The sequence below is a fragment of the Homalodisca vitripennis genome, chromosome 8 (assembly GCF_021130785.1).
Source record: "Homalodisca vitripennis isolate AUS2020 chromosome 8, UT_GWSS_2.1, whole genome shotgun sequence".
Lineage (NCBI taxonomy): Eukaryota > Metazoa > Arthropoda > Insecta > Hemiptera > Cicadellidae > Homalodisca > Homalodisca vitripennis.
In genome coordinates, this window is record NC_060214.1 from 28,245,814 (window position 1) to 28,269,737 (window position 23,924).

At 35.3% G+C, this 23,924-nt stretch overlaps 1 protein-coding gene across 1 annotated transcript; it reads right to left on the minus strand.

The window, feature by feature from the left end:
* Positions 1-9,401: 9,401 nt before the first annotated feature.
* Positions 9,402-22,524, minus strand: LOC124367443 (mitochondrial E3 ubiquitin protein ligase 1-like). Its single transcript, XM_046824261.1, has 3 exons — positions 22,313-22,524; positions 18,870-18,906; positions 9,402-10,072 (listed from the first exon to the last, which is right to left on the minus strand). Exons 1-3 carry the CDS (start codon positions 22,335-22,337, stop codon positions 9,706-9,708), a joined length of 429 nt encoding a protein of 142 aa, XP_046680217.1. The 5' UTR covers positions 22,338-22,524; the 3' UTR covers positions 9,402-9,705.
* Between the last annotated feature and the right edge of the window lie 1,400 nt (positions 22,525-23,924).

A 23,924-nucleotide genomic window follows, 5' to 3' on the forward strand; every position in this document is an offset into this window, starting at 1 on the left:
GCTCAGCACTCGCTGTGGCAGGTCAGTTTTATTCATTATCTGTCATACTGGAAATATGTTGACTGGAAACTTGTATACTAATAAAGTAATAAATTATCATTATCTGTAATCTTGAGCTAATCAGTTGAACTATTGTTGAACAGAGTAAGGATGCTTGCAATAAAGAGGTTATTTAATTGATGTATGTGTTGCCATCATATTTTACAATAATTGACAAATTCAAAGCACAGGATTTACTGTAGTAGTTCATTAGTGTATTCCTAGTTAAAATAAAATTGTTTATGAGAGTTAGAAGTGATGGTGCTTTAATAAATAAATAAATAAATATATATATATATATATATATATATAATATAACATGTTGGTGTGCTTGATGTAGCATGTTTATGGAATTACGTTGTTTATTAAATGTTACGAGTGCCATAATATCTTTAAATTAATAAATGAAAACAATTGGATGCATATTAAAAAACGTATTATAAAACTATTCCGTATTGTAGGTAGTGTAAAACGGTAGTTTATTTTAAAGTCCTATTTCAAAACGTTTTGGTACACCCTGTACATACGGTTAAAGATAATTAACTTTTGTTTGCGCCAAAATGTTCGGTGTAATTAGACCTTTAAATTGATGTATCACACGACCCATGTTTACATTTGAAAATTCCCCAAAAAGCACCCCTACCCCCCAAATTTGGCCCTTTAAGGGCATTTTTCACAATTGAAATAATTTTAACGGATTTGGAGAGGCCCAATTATGGAGAAAAGAGATAGAAAAAGTGTGGAAGTCAGTTATTAAGACAGCTGTAAATACTGCACGAGTGGTCAGACTCACCCTGTATTTTTAAGACTAGTAATCCTAATCTATTTTTAACCATTAAATAAAAATGTATTCATTGTATATGCAATGAGTTCTTGTCTTTATTTTGTTTTAAGATACCTATTACTGTTATAGTATTTAACGTTCTGGTAATTTATCTCTTATAATTCTAGTTTCATGGAACTGAACACTTTAATTCAGTATTTCACTGAAATGAATTTGAAAACAATTGTAGTAAATTTTGGCCTTCGTCAGCCTGATCGAGAGGTGCGTCCGGCGTATTTATAGATGACGACCTTCTTGAAGAAAATAACTCCACGAAGGTTTTGGAATGATTCTGGACGAAGGACTGACCTGGAGCAATCATGTTGACAGGGTCTGTGCTAGAGTTACCTCATGTACCTATGCTCTGCGCAATCTAGCAAAATTTTGTTCACCAGAAGTTTTAAGAACGACCCACTATGGCCTAATCCATCCTCATTTTGTGTGTGGAGTAAGACTTTGGGGAAGTTGTGCAAAAAACAAAATGGATTACGTCTAAAAATCATTGAAAATTTGAATTACAAAGAGTCGTGTAGGGAATCTTTCAGGGAGTTGAGATTGCTGACTTTGCCCTGCCTCTATATTGTTGAGGTGATCATGTACTGCAGATCAAGGTGCACCTTAATTCGTGGCAGGAACGTTCATCAATATGAAACTAGAAGCAAGGACAACTTTCGAACTCATCAACGCAAATTGATATTAGCGCAACATCTACCGCAAGAAGTTGGTGTCAGATTAATCAACAGGCTCCCTGAAGAAATCAAAATTTCCAATAATCATAAACACCTCTCAAACTCCTTTTGGAGTCCAAGGCTTTCTACTCGGTTGATGAATTCATTTCAAGCCGCTGGGATATTTGAGATTTCTGGATCTGAGGTCAATGCGGTTGTGTCCTGAAGGGTTGTATGAATTGTGAGTATGAGGTTGTGTGAATGTGTAGATGAAATCGTGTAAATTGGCAAACTATTGACGATTGCGATACGATGTAAAATTGTTAAAATAATGCAATAAAGAGATTATTATTATAAGAACAGACCATAATACAAGCCGGAGTGCTGCATCACACTATCTATCTGTCCAGTTATATAGGCCTACTCCACGAGTCATCTGTTACTAGTTGTTTGCAACCTACCCTTTCATCGTAAAAAGATGTACAAAGTGTGGACATCCTAAACTCTTATGTAAAAATATATATAACCTATTTCAATAAACAAACTGCTCCAAATAATGAAATGTTCTATAGCAAGTATGGCATTTAATTATCTTCAATTGCAATAATTGCAAAAGAACATCTATAAAATCAGCTCTTGTGACATCACAGTATCAAGACTTAGGTCTTGCTTTGCGTTAAAATTATTTATCAGTCTATGAGTTAGTGGCATACCAAACATTTACGTAGTGAAACATACTTACTGTTTTCACATGTATTGGGTGTAGGTATGTTGTAGGTGTAAGTTTTTTCACCATATTAAATTTTCATTACCTTTAGACATAATCAATTAAGCAGCTGACAAAACACCTGGGTATAATAAGTATTTGTGAGATGCATGCGTTATTTTTTCATGTACCAAACTCTGAATAAAATACTTTTTTGTTGTTCCTTGTTCAAGAGAGATATTTATCCTAAATTTGGGAAAAGGGTTTGCAACAGAAATGTCAACAATTTTTATGTATCGCTATTTATTACTATCGGTTATGTTTGATCTTTTATAAATAATCAGTAATCTTTTTTTCTTTTTTTTACACTTTGGAAACAGTATAACTTGTATAGCAAATTCAGGCTTTAAACTGTTATTTAGTTACTGCCAGTTTCTCTGTATGAGGTTCTTTTAATAAATCCGTTATATGAATAGACAACTTCGTTGAGTCTTTACGTAGACTATCCGTAAAATATCTCGAGAACTATTTTCATCTAAAGACTTCGGATTTTGCAATATACTTCATTTATACATAACGAAGAAACTAAACATCATTGAAATATATCACTCAGTATGCTGACAGATTTTAACTTCTGTCTGCTTCAAGGAATATGCCTTTTTTGTCCGATTCTCTGTCTCTATAATGGGCTGAAACTAAACATAGGCAAGTGCACTGTGTTGCATACGGCGCCACACAACATTGTGCAGTCTCTCAGTGAAAGAGGAGTTATGGTGAGGCTTGATGGCCAGAGTTTGGCTGTATTTGATAGGGCGAGGACTCTTGGCGTTGTGCTAGACAGTGGCCTCACGTTCTCTGACCATGTCACGCATGCCTGTCAACGAGCACTCGGTAGACTGAGGGGACTCTACAGATTTAGAGATCTTCTGCCTGAGTCTGCGAAACTACGTATCATGCAGTCACTAGTCCTGTCCGTTTTCGCCTATTGTTTCCCAGCCTACGGGAATAGCATTTCTGGAGAAGACATGCATCGCATTCAAAAGTTGCAAAACTCTGCAATCCATTTCATTTTTAATTTGAAACGATTTGAGCATGTCTCTCCTTACAGAGATGCCGCTGGGTTGATGTCGGTAGAGACCGTCTGCAGGGTCATGACGTGCTGCATGGTCCACAAGGCTCTTGTTAATCAGGAGTCTCAGTACCTTAGTGAGAAGCTCTCATTTCGGGATGAGGTCTCTCAGCGCAGAACCCGCCATGGGAATCTTCTTCACTTTCCCAAAGTTAGGCTGGAGTTGGGAAGGAGGGGCTTCTCTTATTTCGGCCCGAAATTGTACAACGACCTCCCACCAAACGTGAAACAATGTTCAATAGCTACATTAAAGAATAAGATGAGACAGAATTTGCTTAATGTATAGATTTTCTTTATTTATTTGTATTTCATTTTCATGTATATGTTGTATGTGACGATAGTTGTTCTGAAAAACAGTTGTTCTGTATGTAACTGAGAAACGCTTGATGAAAATAAAGACAACCTTATTATTATTATTATAACACATCTTGAGAATAAAATGAGTTATAGACATGAAATTTTGCGTAAAACTCCAGGAAAGGTTTATGCGACATGTGGACGGTGTGGTGTATTCCAACCTTGTTTTGTAGTGCTAGATGAAAAATTAATCCGTTTAATTTATTGGTATTGGACAATGGCATCACAATAAATTGATACTGGTTACAGTTTAAGTAGTAGATAATTGGTTTGTAAAATAATTATTATTTAAAAGTCATATAAAGATAAATTTACGACTTTTAAGATAGCAAATAAAATGTACCTTTTGGAATTTGAAAAATAACAAACCAATATTGGACATTCATGATGAATTATAATAAAATGTTCGTTGAACAAACTGAACAGCTGATTTATAATACAATGTCTATGTGAGAACAGTATTCTTGATGGTAATTGGATTGTGTTATGCAATGGTAGACCAAGTGACAAATTTTATGGAATTGAGTTAGTGCTGCCATCTTGTAGCTAAGATATGAAAGTTATTAAAAAAAGTTTCAGGCAGTAACATTGATCTTAACATATGTGTTTTATTAATAAAGACTAAGTGCCAATTCCACAATCATCTAGTATACAAATTGCATTAGTAGACTACATGTTTACATATGTGATTAAAAAGCATTAGTAGCAAAATGACATAGCAAAATGCTATGGTAGATCAAATCCTGTCACTTAGTCTATTATTGTAAAATGTTTGGCTCTTAGTCTATGAATGCTTATTTTATTAAATCAGGTGTTGTGTTCAAACTACCAGTTACAGTCACAGTATTTTTTGTTTACATATCGGTTATTGGTTGTTTATTTAATCAATTCTGTTTTAAACTAACTTAAATAATACATAATGTTACACCGAGAAAACGATGGCATCATATTCAAGAGGAAAGAGGATATGTCAACTTTAAAACAGGTAAGCCCTTTTACAACTTAGACAGGTAGTCCAATAGAGATTTTGTAAACAACTTTTACTAAACTAATTGTTCCTTTTTGTTTGGCCTAATTGACTTACATTAGGATTACAATAAAATAGCTTTTATTAACTCCTGCACAGTTTGCCTTTTGACCAGACCTACTTACAGTAAAAGCTGTTAACTATGTACTAAATGGGTTTGAAGATAGGAAACAGATCATCTTTGGAGTTCTTTTAGACTTAAGCAAGGCTTTTGACATGGTTTCACATGATATCTTGATTGAGAAAATAAGATTCTATGGTATCTTGGGCACTGAACTTGACATATTGCTATCTTATTTGTCAAATAGAAAACAACTTGTAAAACTTAAGGATCACAGATCTAATCCTTTGGAGGTTAAACTGGGGGTTCCTCAAGATTCTGTCTTGGAACCCTTTATCTTTATTGTGCGCGTGCGCGCGCACACACACACACACACACACACATAAATGATTTGTCTGTTTTTATAAATAAAGCATTCTATATTCAGACGATACAACTCTCCTGTTAGCTCACAGAATTATGGCTGTTATAAATGATTTTAAACAACTGCACTTGAAAGATCCACTTCTGGTTTGAAACAAACTTATTGCTAATAATGACGAAATAGAAGAAATTATTTTTAGTCTGAGTACACATGAATCGTCCTCTGTAAAATTGTTAGGCATTATATTAGATAGTAAGCTGTCCTGGGTTGAGTTATATATTAGACTTGCCAGAGTTGGGTTTTTGACATGGAAGCTAAAATATTGCTCAACTGCTAATTAAATTTTTTAATGACTATTATGCTTTTTTCATTGTTCCTTTATTGTATGGCGTAACCCCATGGGTAACTCGAATGGAGCTAAAAATGTTTTTGTGTGGCAAAGGAAGGTACTTAGGAGTTATTGCTGGTGTTAGTAATAGAGATTCCTGTAAAAATTACTTCATTAATTTAAATATTTTAACTGTACCTTGTATATTTTATTGTATGTCAAAGACCATTTTAACAAATTACTGTAACTTTAAGATCTCATGTACATAACCATTTTACAAGAAACAAAGTAAAATTAGATTTTAACTATGTTAGGCTGGAGAAATCTAAAACTAGCCTAATTCATATAGGTATAAGATGTTTTAATAAGTTACCAGTACCATACAGAAATATGCTTTATAAGAAATTTAAAACAACTATAGAAAGTTTTTTTAAACATAAAGCATACTATTCAGTTAAGGAATTTGAACAAGATACTTTATGCAATCTAGTATGACTTGTAAGTAGACTTAATCTAATCTAGGCTAACATAATACTTTTTACTATGTTTAATTTTAGTAAGAATTTACTCTGTATATTACACTGTATACTGATTTTTTAACACCATTAAAGATTCTGATTATCCATAAGACAAATGAAAGAATATTCGCCAACACAGCCAAGTTCCAAGGAGTGACATGCACCATTATCTAACTTAGTGTTGCTTATATATAAATGAAGCTTCAAGCCTATACGTCAGTTTATTTTCAAGATATCGTGCGGACAGACAAACAGATAGAAGTGGACATTAATCCAACTAAGGATTAACCCAATCTTTTCAATAAGGAGTCTTTCCCTCCTTACAAATTAAGATAATTCGATGTACACAAAGCACGTCCCCTGCTCAACAACAACCAGCCTATCTCAGGTATACCATTGGATTGCTTATTTTCTCAGAATGTTTCATAATCAAGGATGTGACATTATGGTTTTAAATAACTAACACCATCGTACAAAAATAAATAAATTCTTTTAATAATATTGCAGAGCTATAAAGAAACTAATATCTCATTTATCTTTAGTGATAAATTGATAAAAGTTTGTAATTTTAAGTATTCTCTGAAACAAACTACTGAGTCCTGAAATTTATTTTATAACCTAATCATAACACTAAAACAAAGTAATACATGTTTAAGTAATTTTTGTTACAAAATTTAAACTGAATGCATGAGCATACAGTGTGAGTTAAAAGTATGGATACACTCGGCTTAGTTTTTGATGGCTGAAGATGGAGGGATGGAATTCGGGACACTTTTCTAGGAAAGAGAAGTGAACTTTATAGTCACTGTTACAACTTTGGCCATGGGATTGGGTGGGGGGAGGCTCAACATCTTTAAATGTAAAGACAAATTAAGTGACATCTTATTTGAATGGTCTTGATAAAAGAAGAACAGTGGAAACTAAAGCTTTCTATCTCAACCCGGTACAAAATGGCAGCTCACTGAAATTAATTAAGTTAAAAGTATTGATGGATTCTGCTCAACCTTCAATGTACAAACATAGAAAAATGAACTCGGGACACCCCTCTAGGAACAAAAGAAAAGCATTTCCCCAGAATGGGCTTTTTGGGAGGCAGTTTAAAATTTTTCAGTTACAGTAGCACTTGTAATTACAATTACATTAAGCAATTAAACTGCTAAAACTTACTACCCTATGTTTTTTATATCTCATATGTTCAAACTGCTGCCCCAGGACAGTTAAAACTGTAGCATTAATTAAACACATCGCCCATTTAATTTCTCATGTTCTTGCCACAATTATAAATTTAAGTTTCGTTACTGGTAAATTTCCAGAAAAATTAAAGTCCAGTGTAGTTGTGCCAATTTATAAGAAGGGCGCGTCTATAAAATTGGACAACCTTCGCCCAATTAGTTTGCTTTCAGTATTTTCTAAGATTTTTGAAAAATTAATGAAAATAAGACTACTTAGTTATTTAAATAATATACATTTTTTTAGTGAGAACCAGTATGGTTTTAGGGAAGGTAGATCAACTGAAGATGCCCTTATTTATGTTACAAACATGATCTATTCTAGCTTGAACGAGGGTAAAAAATCTACCGGCCTATTTATAGATTTTAAAAAGGCATTTGATTTAGTGGATCACAATATTTTACTATTAAAGCTGGAGTCGGTGGGAGTGCGGGGTGTAGCCTTGAGCTGGTTCCGTAGCTTCCTCAGCGGGCGGGAGCAGCGGGTGCGAGTTGGCCAGTCAGTCAGCGCTCCGCTACCTGTCAAATCAGGTGTGCCACAAGGCAGTGTCATATCTGCCATTTTGTTCCTAATTTTTATTAATGATTTATTAGAGCTCAAATTCAACGGAAGGGCTAGCGCGTTTGCTGACGATATTGCAATCTTTTATTCTAAAAAAAATTCAAAAATTTTGTGGGACGAAATTAATGAGGATCTTTTAATTTTAAGACGATGGTGTAAAGTAAATAGAATGTTTGTTAACGTTGATAAAACTAAATACGTAAATTTCGATTTTAATGAGTTCAACTTTAATCATGATTTCAAATTTCACGAATTAAGCTGTACAGGGTGCATAGATAATCTATGTGATTGTAAGTGTATAAAGAAGGAAACTCAATTTAAATACCTTGGAGTAATTTTTGATTCGAAATTAACTTGGGAAAAACATATTACTCTATTGCAAAACAAACTTAAATCGACTACTAGAAAATTTTATTTTTTGCGAAACTTCTGTGATGAAAGCTTATTAAAAACTCTTTATTTTGATCTGGTAAATTCTAGACTTCAATACGGAATCGTTTGCTGGGGAGGGGCTTTTAAATATTTAATAGAGAGGCTAAGAGTAATACAGAATCATTTTATGAGAATTATAACATACAAACGAATACGGGATAGTTCCTTTCCCATTTTTTGTCAATTAAAGATATTGCCACTACAGCATTTATTTATTTTTAAGGTTCTGAGACTATTTTACATTAAAAGTGGTAACTTGGGAACAACGGACCTTAATTATGCCACCAGAAGCATAGATCGTCGTATGTTCAGAGCACCAAAAGTTAATAAATACATTTTTAAAAGATCATTTCTTTATAAGGGTCCGAGTTTTTTCAACAAATTGCCTTTCGAAGTCAAATTATCTGTAAATAGTAGAAATTTTTGTAACAAGCTTAGAACTTTATTATTTTTAAATGAAAACTGTAACTCATTTTACGAATAGTATACTACATAATTAGGTATAGGCTATATTTATATAAATTTCCAATAATGTAGGTAATGTTTTATTTCACTATTCATATGTATATAGCTTCTGTAGTCTTTAGTATATATAAGTATAATAATTTTTTTATTAACCATTTGCTCTTGTAAATAATATTAAGCATAGCAGTTGTGTGCAGTGAAAAGTTTCTGTTGAAACCATATCCAAGTGATAAGTGTTTAGACGCCACGGAGAGCAGCCAGGCTGATAACAACTTGTACTGTCTTTCTGGACTCAGATAACAATCATGTTTTGTATTGTTGTCCACTGACCACATTACTTGTAGAAGTGGTCAGTTAATTCCAAGTCAGTCTTGTGTTTTGTACAATGTACTATTATGATGGAATAAATTCATTTATCATTTATCATTTATCAGTTTGATTATCCAAGCCTGTTGTAGAAACTTGAAATGGCACGCAGTATGGATTCACACAGGACTTTTTGAATGGGTTAAATATAGATTTTAATGCTTTATACATCTACAGTTATTTTTTTTTATCACATTCTCACTAAATCTCCAAGTTCATAAAAGTCCTGAAATAACAACCTACCCACTCAAAAATAAGTAATAATCAAATTCTTCAACTAATAACTAAAAGTAATTGTGAATCAGGGATAAATAACAGTAACAAAAATATAAAAAGTCAAAATCTTATATATTATAAACCAACATCCAACAAGCCATTGTATTAAAAAAACACAAATATTGAGTAGTGTAATAATACAAGTATAATAATATATATAAGGGTTTAACAAAGAGCTAAAAAGTCCAATTCAAATAGGTTCTAATCTTTTTACAAAAATATCCAAGGCCAAAAACTATTAAGAATGAAAAGTTTAATTTAATACAAGTTAACACCAGCAAAAATCTTCTATGAAAATAGGAAAAACCGTTAGATTGACAACCAAACACATAGAAAAATTTTATATAAAGGCATTTTAACCTCTTTTGACTGGTCTTTCACAAACAGGACATATAGGACTGACAGATTTGTAGCATTTCTCTCCGCAATCCTCACACAAACATAAACATTCGCACGGGTTCATTATTACCTTTCGAGGCTTCTCCCTGCAGTTAATACACTTGACTGCTTCAGGTATTTCAGAGTAAAATGCCATATCTTTCCTTGTACGGCTCCCCTCACCAGATTGTACTTTGAATACATTCTCTTGATTCTGTACCCCACTGATGAAAAGAGGGCTAATCCTACTAGTATGTGCTGATTGTGCCTCTTTGTAGTCAGATACCAACTTGTGTGCCAAGAAACCCACAGCAGCAGCACCCCCAGCAGCTAGCAAAAGGCCCCTGTATAAGACAAATATACAATTAGAACATTTATTTTTCTCACTTATTTTTCAAACATACAACTAACTGCATGAAAATATTGCAGTGAGAGTTTGTTACCTAGACACTCTCTATGTCCAACATCCCGCTACTATCCTGTGACTTGTCATAGCCGTCCTCAAGAGTATCAATAGTTGGTCACCTAGACACTCTCTATGTCCGACATCCCACTACTATCCTGTGACTTGTCAAAGCCATCCTCAAGAGTATCAATAGTTGGTCACCTAGACACTCTATGTCCGACATCCCGCTACTATCCTGTGACTTGTTAAAGCCATCCTCAAGGGTGTCAATAGTTGGTCACCTTGACACTCTCTATGTCCGACATCCCGCTACTATCCTGTGATTTGTCAAAACCATCCTCAAGAGTATCAATAGTTGGTCACCTAAACACTCTCTATGCCCGACATCCCGCTACTATCCTGTGACTTGTCATAGCCGTCCTCAAGAGTGTCAATAGTTGGTCGCCTAGACACTCTCTATGTCCGACATCCCGCTACTATCCTGTGACTTGTCATAGCCGTCCTAAAGAGTGTCAATAGTTGGTCACCTAGACACTCTCTATGTCCGACATCCCGCTACTATCCTGTGACTTGTCATAGCCGTCCTCAAGAGTGTCAATAGTTTGGTCACCTAGACACTCTCTATGTCCGACATCCCGCTACTATCCTGTGACTTGTCATAGCCGTCCTAAAGAGTGTCAATAGTTGGTCACCTAGACACTCTCTATGTCCGACATCCCGCTAATATTCTGTGACTTGTCAAAGCCATCCTCAAGAGTGTCAATAGTTGGTCACCTAGACACTCTCTATGTCCGACATCCCGCTAACTATTCTGTGACTTGTCAAAGCCATCCTCAAGAGTATCAATAGTTGGTCACCTAGACACTCTCTATGTCCGACATCCCACTACTATCCTGTGACTTGTCAAAGCCATCCTCAAGAGTATCAATAGTTGGTCACCTAGACACTCTCTATGTCCGACATCCCGCTACTATCCTGTGACTTGTCAAAGCCATCCTCAAGAGTATCAATAGTTGGTCACCTAGACACTCTCTATGTCCGACATCCCGCTACTATCCTGTGACTTGTCAAAGCCATCCTCAAGAGTATCAATAGTTGGTCACCTAGACACTCTCTATGTCCGACATCCCGCTACTATCCTGTGACTTGTCAAAGCCATCCTCAAGAGTATCAATAGTTGGTCACCTAGACACTCTCTATGTCCGACATCCCGTACTATCCTGTGACTTGTCATAGCCGTCCTCAAAAGTGTCAATAGTTGGTCACCTAGACACTCTCTATGTCCGACATCCCGCTACTATCCTGTGACTTGTCATAGCCGTCCTCAAGAGTGTCAATAGTTGGTCACCTAGACACTCTCTATGTCCGACATCCCGCTACTATCCTGTGACTTGTCATAGCCGTCCTCAAGAGTGTCAATAGTTGGTCACCTAGACACTCTCTATGTCCGACATCCCGCTACTATCCTGTGACTTGTCATAGCCGTCCTCAAGAGTGTCAATAGTTGGTCACCTAGACACTCTCTATGTCCGACATCCCGCTACTATTCTGTGACTTGTCAAAGCCATCCTCAAGAGTATCAATAGTTGGTCACCTAGACACTCTCTATGTCCGACATCCCGCTACTATCCTGTGACTTGTCAAAGCCATCCTCAAGAGTATCAATAGTTGGTCACCTAGACACTCTCTATGTCCGACATCCCACTACTATCCTGTGACTTGTCAAAGCCATCCTCAAGAGTATCAATAGTTGGTCACCTAGACACTCTCTATGTCCGACATCCCGCTACTATCCTGTGACTTGTCATAGCCGTCCTCAAGAGTGTCAATAGTTGGTCACCTAGACACTCTCTATGTCCGACATCCCGCTACTATCCTGTGATTTGTCAAAACCATCCTCAAGAGTATCAATAGTTGGTCACCTAAACACTCTCTATGCCCGACATCCCGCTACTATCCTGTGACTTGTCATAGCCGTCCTCAAGAGTGTTAATAGTTGGTCACCTAGACACTCTCTATGTCCGACATCCCGCTACTATCCTGTGACTTGTCATAGCCGTCCTCAAGAGTGTCAATAGTTGGTCACCTAGACACTCTCTATGTCCGACATCCCGCTACTATCCTGTGACTTGTCAAAGCCATCCTCAAGAGTATCAATAGTTGGTCACCTAGACACTCTCTATGTCCGACATCCCGCTACTATCCTGTGACTTGTCAAAGCCATCCTCAAGAGTATCAATAGTTGGTCACCTAGACACTCTCTATGTCCGACATCCCACTACTATCCTGTGACTTGTCAAAGCCATCCTCAAGAGTATCAATAGTTGGTCACCTAGACACTCTCTATGTCCGACATCCCGCTACTATCCTGTGACTTGTCATAGCCGTCCTCAAGAGTGTCAATAGTTGGTCACCTAGACACTCTCTATGTCCGACATCCCGCTAATATTCTGTGACTTGTCAAAGCCATCCTCAAGAGTATCAATAGTTGGTCACCTAGACACTCTCTATGTCCGACATCCCGCTACTATCCTGTGATTTGTCAAAACCATCCTCAAGAGTATCAATAGTTGGTCACCTAAACACTCTCTATGCCCGACATCCCGCTACTATCCTGTGACTTGTCATAGCCGTCCTCAAGAGTGTCAATAGTTGGTCACCTAGACACTCTCTATGTCCGACATCCCGCTACTATCCTGTGACTTGTCAAAGCCATCCTCAAGAGTATCAATAGTTGGTCACCTAGACACTCTCTATGTCCGACATCCCGCTACTATCCTGTGACTTGTCAAAGCCATCCTCAAGAGTATCAATAGTTGGTCACCTAGACACTCTCTATGTCCGACATCCCGCTACTATCCTGTGACTTGTCAAAGCCATCCTCAAGAGTATCAATAGTTGGTCACCTAGACACTCTCTATGTCCGACATCCCACTACTATCCTGTGACTTGTCAAAGCCATCCTCAAGAGTATCAATAGTTGGTCACCTAGACACTCTCTATGTCCGACATCCCGCTACTATCCTGTGACTTGTCAAAGCCATCCTCAAGAGTATCAATAGTTGGTCACCTAGACACTCTCTATGTCCGACATCCCACTACTATCCTGTGACTTGTCAAAGCCATCCTCAAGAGTATCAATAGTTGGTCACCTAGACACTCTCTATGTCCGACATCCCGCTACTATCCTGTGACTTGTCAAAGCCATCCTCAAGAGTATCAATAGTTGGTCACCTAGACACTCTCTATGTCCGACATCCCGCTACTATCCTGTGATATAGTGTCAAATTTCATAAATATAGACTCATGTTCAACCTACTTTCTAAACACCACTCCACTACCCACTACTCGATCAGTTAACACTCCGCATGTAATAACTTCAACAACCAATACTCCCTCAAATACCCCTCCACTAACCACTACTATTTCTCCCCCTGTACAACAACAAAGTAATGTAGAGGACAGTCTTTTAGGCTAATGCAAATTAATGTTTGCTGTATAAGAAACAAAATTCTAGAATAGGAAGAATTATGTAGAAAAACGAAATTAAATTTACTGTGCATATCAGAGCATTGGTTGGAGGAGAATCAAATAGATGTATTTGTGCCTAACAATTTTATACCAGCTCATGTAGTATGCAGAAAAGTTAAAAAAATGGAGGTGTAGGAATTTACATTTTAAATTATATTAAATTTGCTGTTGTAGATGTATCACAATTTTACTCGGACACACACTTTGAATTCTGTTGTATTAAATTACTGGAAGCAAATGTTGTACTAAGCATTTATAGGTCTCTAAGTGGTGATGCTGATACTTTTATGACTAGTTTTGAATGTACCATAAGAAATTTACAAAAAAAATTAAAAACTAATCATTGCTGGAGATTTCAATATAGAAATGGGTAACATAAGTAGAAATAATGTAGTTTCCATAAGATTTATAAACCCTCTCAGAGAATTAAATCTCTCTTTCTAAGTCTGGTATTGACAATGTTATTGTTAACTGTAATAAGAACTTCTATGACATCACTCTTGGAGACCACTCTTTTTCAGATCATGTACCACTTTTGTTCTATGTGTATTCTGTAGTGAATCCTTCAGGAAATCAAAATAAATCTGGTGTCAAACATGTTAGATTACAAAAAAAGGAATATATTGATTTGTTCAAATCTAGTTTAGAAATAGAAAATTGGCAAATGACAAATGATTTTCAGCAGAACAAAATTAATGTAAAAACGCTATTTGATGAATTTTTTAAGAAGTATGTAAATCTATGGCACTTTTCCTCTCCTCTAATCAAAATATCTAATAAGACTTGCTCAAAAAACTCCAAACTAATTAATTGGTATACTCCTGCCTTAGCAGAAACAAAAACTAGAATGTTTAACCTTTATACAATTTACAAAAATCTAACCAAGCAAGGGTCTGTGCACTGTGAGGCTGTATATAATGTCTACTTAAAACGAATAAGACTTTACCAAAAAGAATTACAACAAGCAAAAAGATTAGCAGTCGAGGAGTATATTGGAAAATGCTGCAAACCCCTGCAAGGCAGCGTGGAAGGTAATAAGCAATGAATTTTCTCCAACTCATAGTAGTGAGGTCAGTCTTGATCCAGAAGAATTCAAATGCATTTTTCTTCGATTCTATTAATCAGTTATGCAAAGGAACAAATCCAAGCCCCAACAATCCAGAGGAATTTTCGAGAGAAAGGGAAGGAAATCAACTGTCATTCACATGGTCTGAAATATCTTCATCGGATGTAATTAAAGCAGTTTCAAAAATTTCAAACTCAAATTTTATGGACCATTGTAACTTAGAATCTATAACTATGAAGTCCCAGAAGCCTGACAGATTCCATGTTAATTTCTTGCTTAAGGCTTAGAGTTAGGTTTTTTTTTTTTTTTTTTTGAGGATTAGAAGATATTTTATTAGAAGAAAACTAGCAAAGAGCCTGCTCTTCTGCTTATTTAGTGATAAGTTTAAAATTATTAACATTTTTGTGATGGGCCATCAAAGTGGTGTCATCAGCTTAATAATCGAACGAACATTTAAATTTTGAGGTAAATCATTTATATATACTAAGCAAAAGAAGGGAACTAGAACGGAGCCTTGAGGCACACCTGTCTCGATGGGCTTTATAGATGAATTTTTATCATTTTTAACATCAATCACTATTTTTCTACTTAATTTCCACTTTTGTTTAAACACTTGTCATAACGATCTACAAGTTTTTTAACGCCGGTGTCATAGAAGTCGGCCGCCTGCGACGATAACCAGTCTTGTACTGCTTATTTCACCTCGTCATCAGTGTCGAAGTGCTTCCCGCCTAGGAACTCTTTTAGGTGGCGAAACAAGTGGAATTCGCTCGGTCCCAAGTCTGGGCTGTATGGCGGGTGTTCTAGCTGTTTCCAACCAAACGATTTGATGAGATTTTGGGTTTGGTTGGCAGAGTGGGGTCTGGCATTGCCAAGCAGCAACAAAACTCCAGCTGACAATAGGCCACGTCGCTTGTTCTGTATTGCTCGTCTAAGATTAGTCAGAGTGTTGTAATAAGTGGCCGGCCGCATTTATTGTTGTTCCTTGCTCCAAGAACTTGACTAGCAATATCACACGTCTACCCCAAAACACTGTCGCCATAACCTTGCGTGTGGACAATGTTTGTTTTGCTTTCACTTTAACCGGTGATGTCGAGTGACACCACTCCATCGACTGGCGTTTCGTTTCTGGGGTTATGTGGGAAACCCATATCTCGTCACCCGTCACAATGTGGTCTAAAAGGTTATCACCTTCCTGATGATATTGGATCAAAAATTCAAGAGCAATACCCATTCTTCTTTTTTTGTGTTCCTCAGTAAGCAGCCTGGGAACCCAACGTGAGCACAATTTGTGAAAATCAAAAATTTCAGACACAATTTTAAACGATGTGGTTCTACTCACGTTTGGAAATTCTATTGCTAATGAAGAAACAGTGAATCGCCGATCTTCACGAATTTTTTCATCGACGGCTTTCACCAAATCTTCAGTGGTCACTGACAGCCGACCAGATCGTGGTTCATCATGGACATTTTCCCGTCCATCTTTAAAATCTCTCACCCACTTTCGCACTTTGCTGTCACTCATTGCATTTGGATCGTACACTTCACTTCTCTGTCGATGAATATCCGCCGCTGAAACGTTCCTTGCTGTCAAAAACCGTATCACAGATCGTATTTCACAGTCGGCGGGACGTTCAATAGTTTTAAACATTTTAAAAAGGCACAGACAACAGCAGACTACAACAATTTCACTGCAAATGGCATCGTTTTGCACGCTGAGAGTCAGGGCGCATGCGCATTTCGCTGCTCGCTTAATGTTTGTCTGGTTAACGCGAATCGGACCTTACTTACCGAATTACCCTTGTACTTTATTATTGTTAATTGATTTTGTTATTAAGAGTCAGACTCTTTGATAACTCGAATTTTTACCAATCCCCTTAAAAAAAAATTACTGTGCATCTACCGAGTAATTTTACCTCTATAACTCAAAGTCCAACTCTCTTTAAATTGACCTCCACAATCAAATTCTATGTTTATTACTCACATTGTCTTCTCGGGACTCACTATCACGAAAATCCCAGGAATACAATGTAAGGCTTAGAAAAGCATGTTGGGATCTGTCGGTGAATTATCTGTCTGCTGCTCGCCAGTCCTTTGTTGTCACACGCTACGATACTGTACTTAACCTTTAGTTGTGCTTTTACTTACTGAGTCGCGATGAGTGCTGAAGGAAAGGTTAAAACTTTGACTATAGGCGAGAAGTGAAAGATACTTTTAGCTAATGAATGGAGAATCACGAAAGAAAGACATAGCTGCTGAGTTCAATCACTTGAAAACATCATTGACTTTCATGTTGCCAACAATCTCAAGCAAAAGAAAATAAGAGATTTCATCTGAGTTATTGTCAACACGTTACGTGAGACATTATTTACATTCTTCAGTAATTTAACATTTTGATACACAACAGTTTTAGGTTGAAATTTATTCTTGGTTGTAAGAAATACAAGGTAGTTTTTATCTCTGAAACTCGAATTTTCTTTTCTTTATCTCTATATCTTGTTTACCTCTGTAAGTAAAATTCCGTTAAATTACAACTTTAACAACTAGAACTATACCAACTCGAAGCAACACTGAAGTCCCTTGATATTCACGGTTCGACTGTACAATAACAATTATTAATGCAGTCAATTAAATACTGTAATTATGTATTTTATATTTAACTAGCTGTTTCCCGCGGCTTCGCACGCTTTTCGTAAGCTTTGCCCGTGTATGTGCACTTCTGGTTCAAATGAATTATATTTCCAATGACGATGTAGAGTTTGTATTGTTGCCACGATCAAGAAAATCTGTCAAAAGTGTATGTTTATAGCCATTGTCTACGTACATGTACTTTATTATAAAGTGGTCTAACACTAAAGCTTTAAGTTCAAGCAGAAATGTATTTTGAAGACAAATATACATCAAAGCTTAGCGCCTTCAAATAGTTTTTCGCTATTTAATATACTTAACTGTCTCGTAATCGCAGTTTATAGTGTACAGGCGCTTTAAAAACTTGTAACTTTTGCAGTGCCGCCTGGTGGCGAGATACATCTATAGGCATAGCATATAAACCTTCTCCGTCAAAAAATAAATATACATACAAATTTTCATAATGATCAGTCAAATAGTTTACGATTCTATAAAGGACATACATACAAACAGCGAAACAGCCACCTCTCTAAAAGTATACCTATGGTACTTCCAGGAACGTGTAGAATCACTGTACAAAATTTCACGATGTTTCGTGCATTGGTTCCAGAGTTATAACGGAACATATAAACAACACATTCGCATTTATATATATATATAGATTCTAGAGTTTTCTATTATAGCCATGTTTTGATCTTTCAAACTGAAGGAGGTAGATGGTTTGGACACAGGGTCAGAATACTAATAGTATAGGAGCTAGCAACGTTTTCGAGAGAGAATTTCAGGTCAGCTGAAATTTCGATATGCTGTCTTTCTTGCTCTTTCGGTTGGAGTCCAGGCTATCTGGCTGGCGGTAGTGGTTGCGTTTATTAATGCGCATCTTACCTGTACAGGTAAAAATCCTGGAGCGCTTCGGCAAATGGACAACATGGCGTCAGTCTAAAGTCACATGTTTGTGTTATTTGTGATGTTTATTTATTAATTTCGCTACAATCGCCAGTGGTAAAATGAAATGTGTTTCTGTAAAGGACATAAAGATAAAATCATTCTTTTCGTGGTTGATAAACTGAAGAAGTGCCAGGAAGTTTTGAATATACGTTTAAAATATAAATTAAAGTACCGTGACATTGAACTGCCTACTGAAATAAATGAGACAGGTGATTGGAGAGAGACAGTTTGAAGTGCTTTTTTTTAATTACACAAAACAAACATGTGACTTTAGACTGACGCCATGTTGTCCATTTGCCGAAGCGCTCCAGGATTTTTACCTGTGCAGGTAAGATGCACATTAATAAACGCAACCACTACCGCCAGCCAGATAGCCCGGACTCCAACCGAAAGAGCAAGAAAGACAGCATATCAAAATTTCAGCTGACCTGAAATTCTTGTTTTAGAAACGTTGCTAGCTCCCGTACTATAATCTATCCAGTTAAATAATAACAACTGAACATTCTACTACTGTCAAACTTGTATATAACCTGTATCTATAAAACTAATTAAAGTTACTTACGGAAGAAATCCAGATCCTTGGGATTCTTCTTCTTTTTCTGTAACAAATTGAATTTTTAAACAGATGTAAATCAAAACTGTGGTCAACTATTAAAAAGTTTGATTATTGACATTAGAGCTGGCTGTAGTATAACTACCTTGACTTTAACCCAAAACAAAATTTTAAACTTCAAATACAAAACATACTCATTATAATATTATTAGTTAGCTAGCATTAGCAAAGCCTATCACTGGAAAAATGTAATTTCTGTCTGTTTGTCTACATAATATCTCGAAAACAAAGTAATATATAGTCTCCAAATTTTGCATAAAATTTCATTTCTACTTGACAAACACTGAGTTTGATGGCGGTACATGTCACTCTATGGGATTTGGCTGTGTTAGCGAATATGTTTACACATGTTTATGAATAACCGTGATGGCAAAAAGAACACAGCAGAATAAATAAATGTGTAAACAAAATGAGTACAATCATATGAGATTTTAATATGTGATATTTTTAATCATTGAGTAAATTTTGTCATGATGGAATTATTCCGAGAAATATTTCATTTGAAGACTTGAAATTTTACATGAAATTCTATTTCTACACAGACAAGAACAAGTTATATTCACTAATGGTGGTGAGATAGTCAACAATCGAACTTTCCCCTTGATTGTGAATCATTCTGAGAAGATTCACTTTTCAATGCAATAAGTTATTTCTGTTTGAAATCCCTCAACGTATGTGCCACCAAGTGGTTAACACTAGAAACACGCGCTAGTGATCGGTGAACAGATGATTGCGACTCTGGTGGCAGGTACTTGAACCACGTAAAAGCAGGTGCACTGGCTGTTCACAACTGCCCCTTAGGGCTGATATATTTTCTCAGAATGATCCATAATCAAGGATTTCACTGAGTATAATTGAAAACCAACATTCAGTAGGCTGACACAATTTCTCTTTTAGAGAAAAAAATCAAGAGACCAGAGGGGTGTAAAAATTTCTTTTCTATATAATTATCTCTCTTTCAATCTGTCCACAGGACATACCAAGAATAAAATGAGCCATAAATTCTGGAAGCAACTTCAGTTGAACCTGTTATGACATGTGGTACGATGTACTCCTAACTTGTTATAATACACAAACGTTTTGCAGTTTATATATATATATATATATATATACCTACAATATATATATATATATATATATATATATATATATATATATATAAACCTATCGGGAACCAGATCAACATTTCAGTGGGTCCGATCACACGTCTCCAAAAATCAGTCAGAGTTTTAATTCTCAATTTATTCTCCAGATATTGTCCTCAATAAATAAGCTTAATAAAAGCACAGCCATATCCTATGGACAGACATGCAAATCATTGAACCCGATCTTATCTTATGTGGAAACAGAAAGTCATGCAAAGTTTGAAGTATATACCGCAATTCATTCCCTAGATATTTTGTAGACACAACAAACTAGATAGCAGAGATTTTATCTCCAAGGTTGAAGTGCTTGAAATTGACTAATTCACTAAATGGGCAATGAAGAATATTGTGACATTATTTTCAAAAGTAAGTAAAACAAGACTTTAAATGTGTACATATATTATAAAAACAAATCTTTAGAATGTTTTGTCTATAACATAGATTTTATTGCGTTTTGAAAACAACAAATAGTATATAGGGGCAGAGTGGCCTCCTTTACACTGAACACGGTTTCCTTCTAGGAGGCAGAAAACAAGAACCAATCATTACAATGAAATGTAATTTTCACAGTAGTATGTAATTATTTTTCAGAAGTCAAAGAAAATCTGTTTTTTCTAATAATTTAGTTCTTTTAGAACCCCAACAAAAAATCTTCTAAATATAGTAGTCTCCTTATAATACCTAAGTACGGAATGAAATTTAAAAGTAAATGCATAAATTTTAAAGGAAGAATATTTATTTTTAATCCAATTAAAGTGTAAATATAAAAAATGTGTTGATATGTATTTCTCTAAATAGAAATATAAACCTTCTCAAGTGTGACCTTGTCCACATAAAATATTGTGTTTTCTTTAGTTGTATAAATATAAAAATATACAACAGTTTTAATTTCTTGTTACAGTAGTATTAGTTGTTTTGAGGAAATATATTTTCAAGTGCTGTTATGCGTTATATACTGGAAAAATGTTAATAACATTATTTGGCAAGAACCATGTGTGTTTTTATTATATATAACAATTAATACAAACATTTTTTTCATTATGTGATAGTTTATTTCTACACATCAAAACAATTATAAGCCTATCAACAATTTTTTTTTAATGGATATTTTCACAAAATTAAAAAAAGGCTGAAATAGATAAGGCATTTGGCAACTGTACCTTGGAAGAAATCGTAGTTGGCATTTTGGGTTACAAACATTTCTTTGACAAAACAGTTTGTCCTCCAATATAAAAAAGTAATGTGAAAAAAATCATTATTAATAATTATGTACAATTTTTTATGTCTAAAAAATCCTATATATGCAAACTAGTTAAAACGCTATTAAGCCTATACAAACAATTTTTTTAACGTTGAATAAATAACTGTTTTATCACGGTTTACAACTAGAGAATTAGATCTGAACCATTCATTTGCATCATCTAGCAGCCTCTTACGATTTATCAATAATTGGTCTATTTTTTTCATTGCTACTCACTAGGGTGGTGTCATCAGCATATAGTACTGAAAAACATGGTATATTGTGTGCAAAGTCATTCACAGCCACTACAAACAGAAAAGGCCCTAACAATGAACCTTGTGGTACCCCTATTGTAACATTTTTAAGATCCAATTTGTCTCTATCTTGTACTACCATTTGTTTTCTAGCCATTGATCTTGCTGATGTCACTAACCTACTCAGTACATAAATGAAATAAAAACAGCTGAAAATTATTAATGATAAATAGGATAATAGGTAAAATGTATTCAATAAGTTTTAATCGGTAATCATGATTCGAATGTGGTGGTGGACGTTTATTATAATGCAGCCATATCTTGTGCCTTCACACCATTCCCAAGCTTCATGCTATCTGAAAGCTACGTCATAGGTTCGATCTCAGAAATTTGTGATCAACACCCTACCTGAAGAGTACGAGAAATTGTAACCTTGAATAACTTATCCACCACAAGAAACAAGGGCATAAGCTGACATTGTCATCTAACATGTCATAAGCTGACATCGTCATCTAACATGTCATAAATAAGCTGACATTGTCATCTTAAATAACCATAAATACAACTTTTAAGTAAAAAAGCTATTACATATATAAGTGTGTATTTTTAGAGTGTATAGGTACCATATAACAGACGTAACTTAGAAAAGTGTAGAACTCCCTAAATACCTCAGATGGTTCACAATCAATATTTAAGGATCCCTACCTAACACATTATCTTCTTTCTAATTGGTAATAAAAGAATTATACTCACCAGCTCCTGTATTTTGTTGGCTCATTTTAATAAAGGCTAATAAGTAACGAAAATATGAAGATTCTCTCGATTGTGTGGTACTATTTATTCAATGTAGGTCATAAAACAGAGCGAATGGTACCTAGAATGGTAACGCCTAACGCGTAGTCTCTCAGACGATGCAAGCTACAAAAACCGGTCCAGCCAGGTGACGAGCTCCTCACGCTTGAGTTTTAAGGGGGCAATGTACCCAAAACATATGTTTTTTAATTTCTGCCACTAATTAATCCTTTTGTTCATTAAAGTGTCTCCCTAGGTCAGGGTTTAAAGAAAATATATTATTAACCCCCTCCCTCCCCTCTTCATTGAAAAGGGAGGGGGTTTTTCAAGAAAATTAGAATTCTTGTTTTACACCATAGCTGCTTTTGTATTGCACCTATTCCAAATGTTTGGATATTTTTCTAAAGCTAATAAATAGCCTTACAAAGTGTAGTATGGAATTTTGTGTAGTTATCAAAATAGGTAAGTGACATTTTATTTTAATTTTTTCAAAAAATTATAATTTTCTATAAATGGAAAAAATTATATTAGGAGTATAATTTAAAATATACTTGATCCCATACTACACTTTGTGCACTATATATTGAAGATCATATGTACAAAATATGAGGTCTCTAGGTCAATAAATAAAGAAGTTACGTTGTAAAACGTGTTGGAAAACACGGAAAAAACAAACTTACGGGAAAAGGCAAAAAACTTCATATGTTTATTGCATATGAAAAGTAAGACTATTTACATAATCATTATTTTTGTGTTTAGTGTAAACATATTTTACACTTAAAAGAGTCCAGCCCCATAGGTAACACCTTCTTTTTTTTTTAATTTTTTTTCTTCCTTTTCATCTTTTTCAATTTAACTTGCTGACGTAATTTTTTATACTTCCAAGTTTTCTTACTAATTTTGTTTCTAGAATATTGATTTTTAGTTGATTGCTTCATGACTAAATCAAAACTAATAGTCTAAATCACGAAATTGTTCAACAAAACACAACAAACACATGTCATTCACAAAGTGAGGTTAGAGTACAGTAACTGGAACAACAGCTGATCACTGACAACAGCTGATTTACTGAGTGATTACCACACATAAAAAAGCTGGGATCTTAGTAAGTTCTGAAACTATGACATTCTAATATACTGAATACAGTAATAAAATACATTAGTAATGAATAGTTATATGATAATATTATGAATAGATATATGATATAAAGCTTGTAATTTATAATGGCCGCCTGGAGGAGAAAAAAATCAGCTCTACACGCTAATAGATTTTATTAAAAAAAACACACTTTTGGCAATGATAATGCAAAAACCAATAATTGATTATTGTTTCCAAACATTTTAGAAACTAAAAAATAAAATAAAAAATTTTTTTAGAAAAAATCAATTTTTTGGGTACGTTGCCCCCTTAATGGGGCGATCAACCGACGAGCTCCTCACGCGTATGTTTAATTAATGGGGCGATCAATGTAGACGAGCTCCTCACGCTTGTGTTCAATGGGGCGATCATGCCAGGCGGAGAGAAAGAGTGGGGGCAGAGCCGAGCAGTACCGATAAATCCCGAACATTCCTGA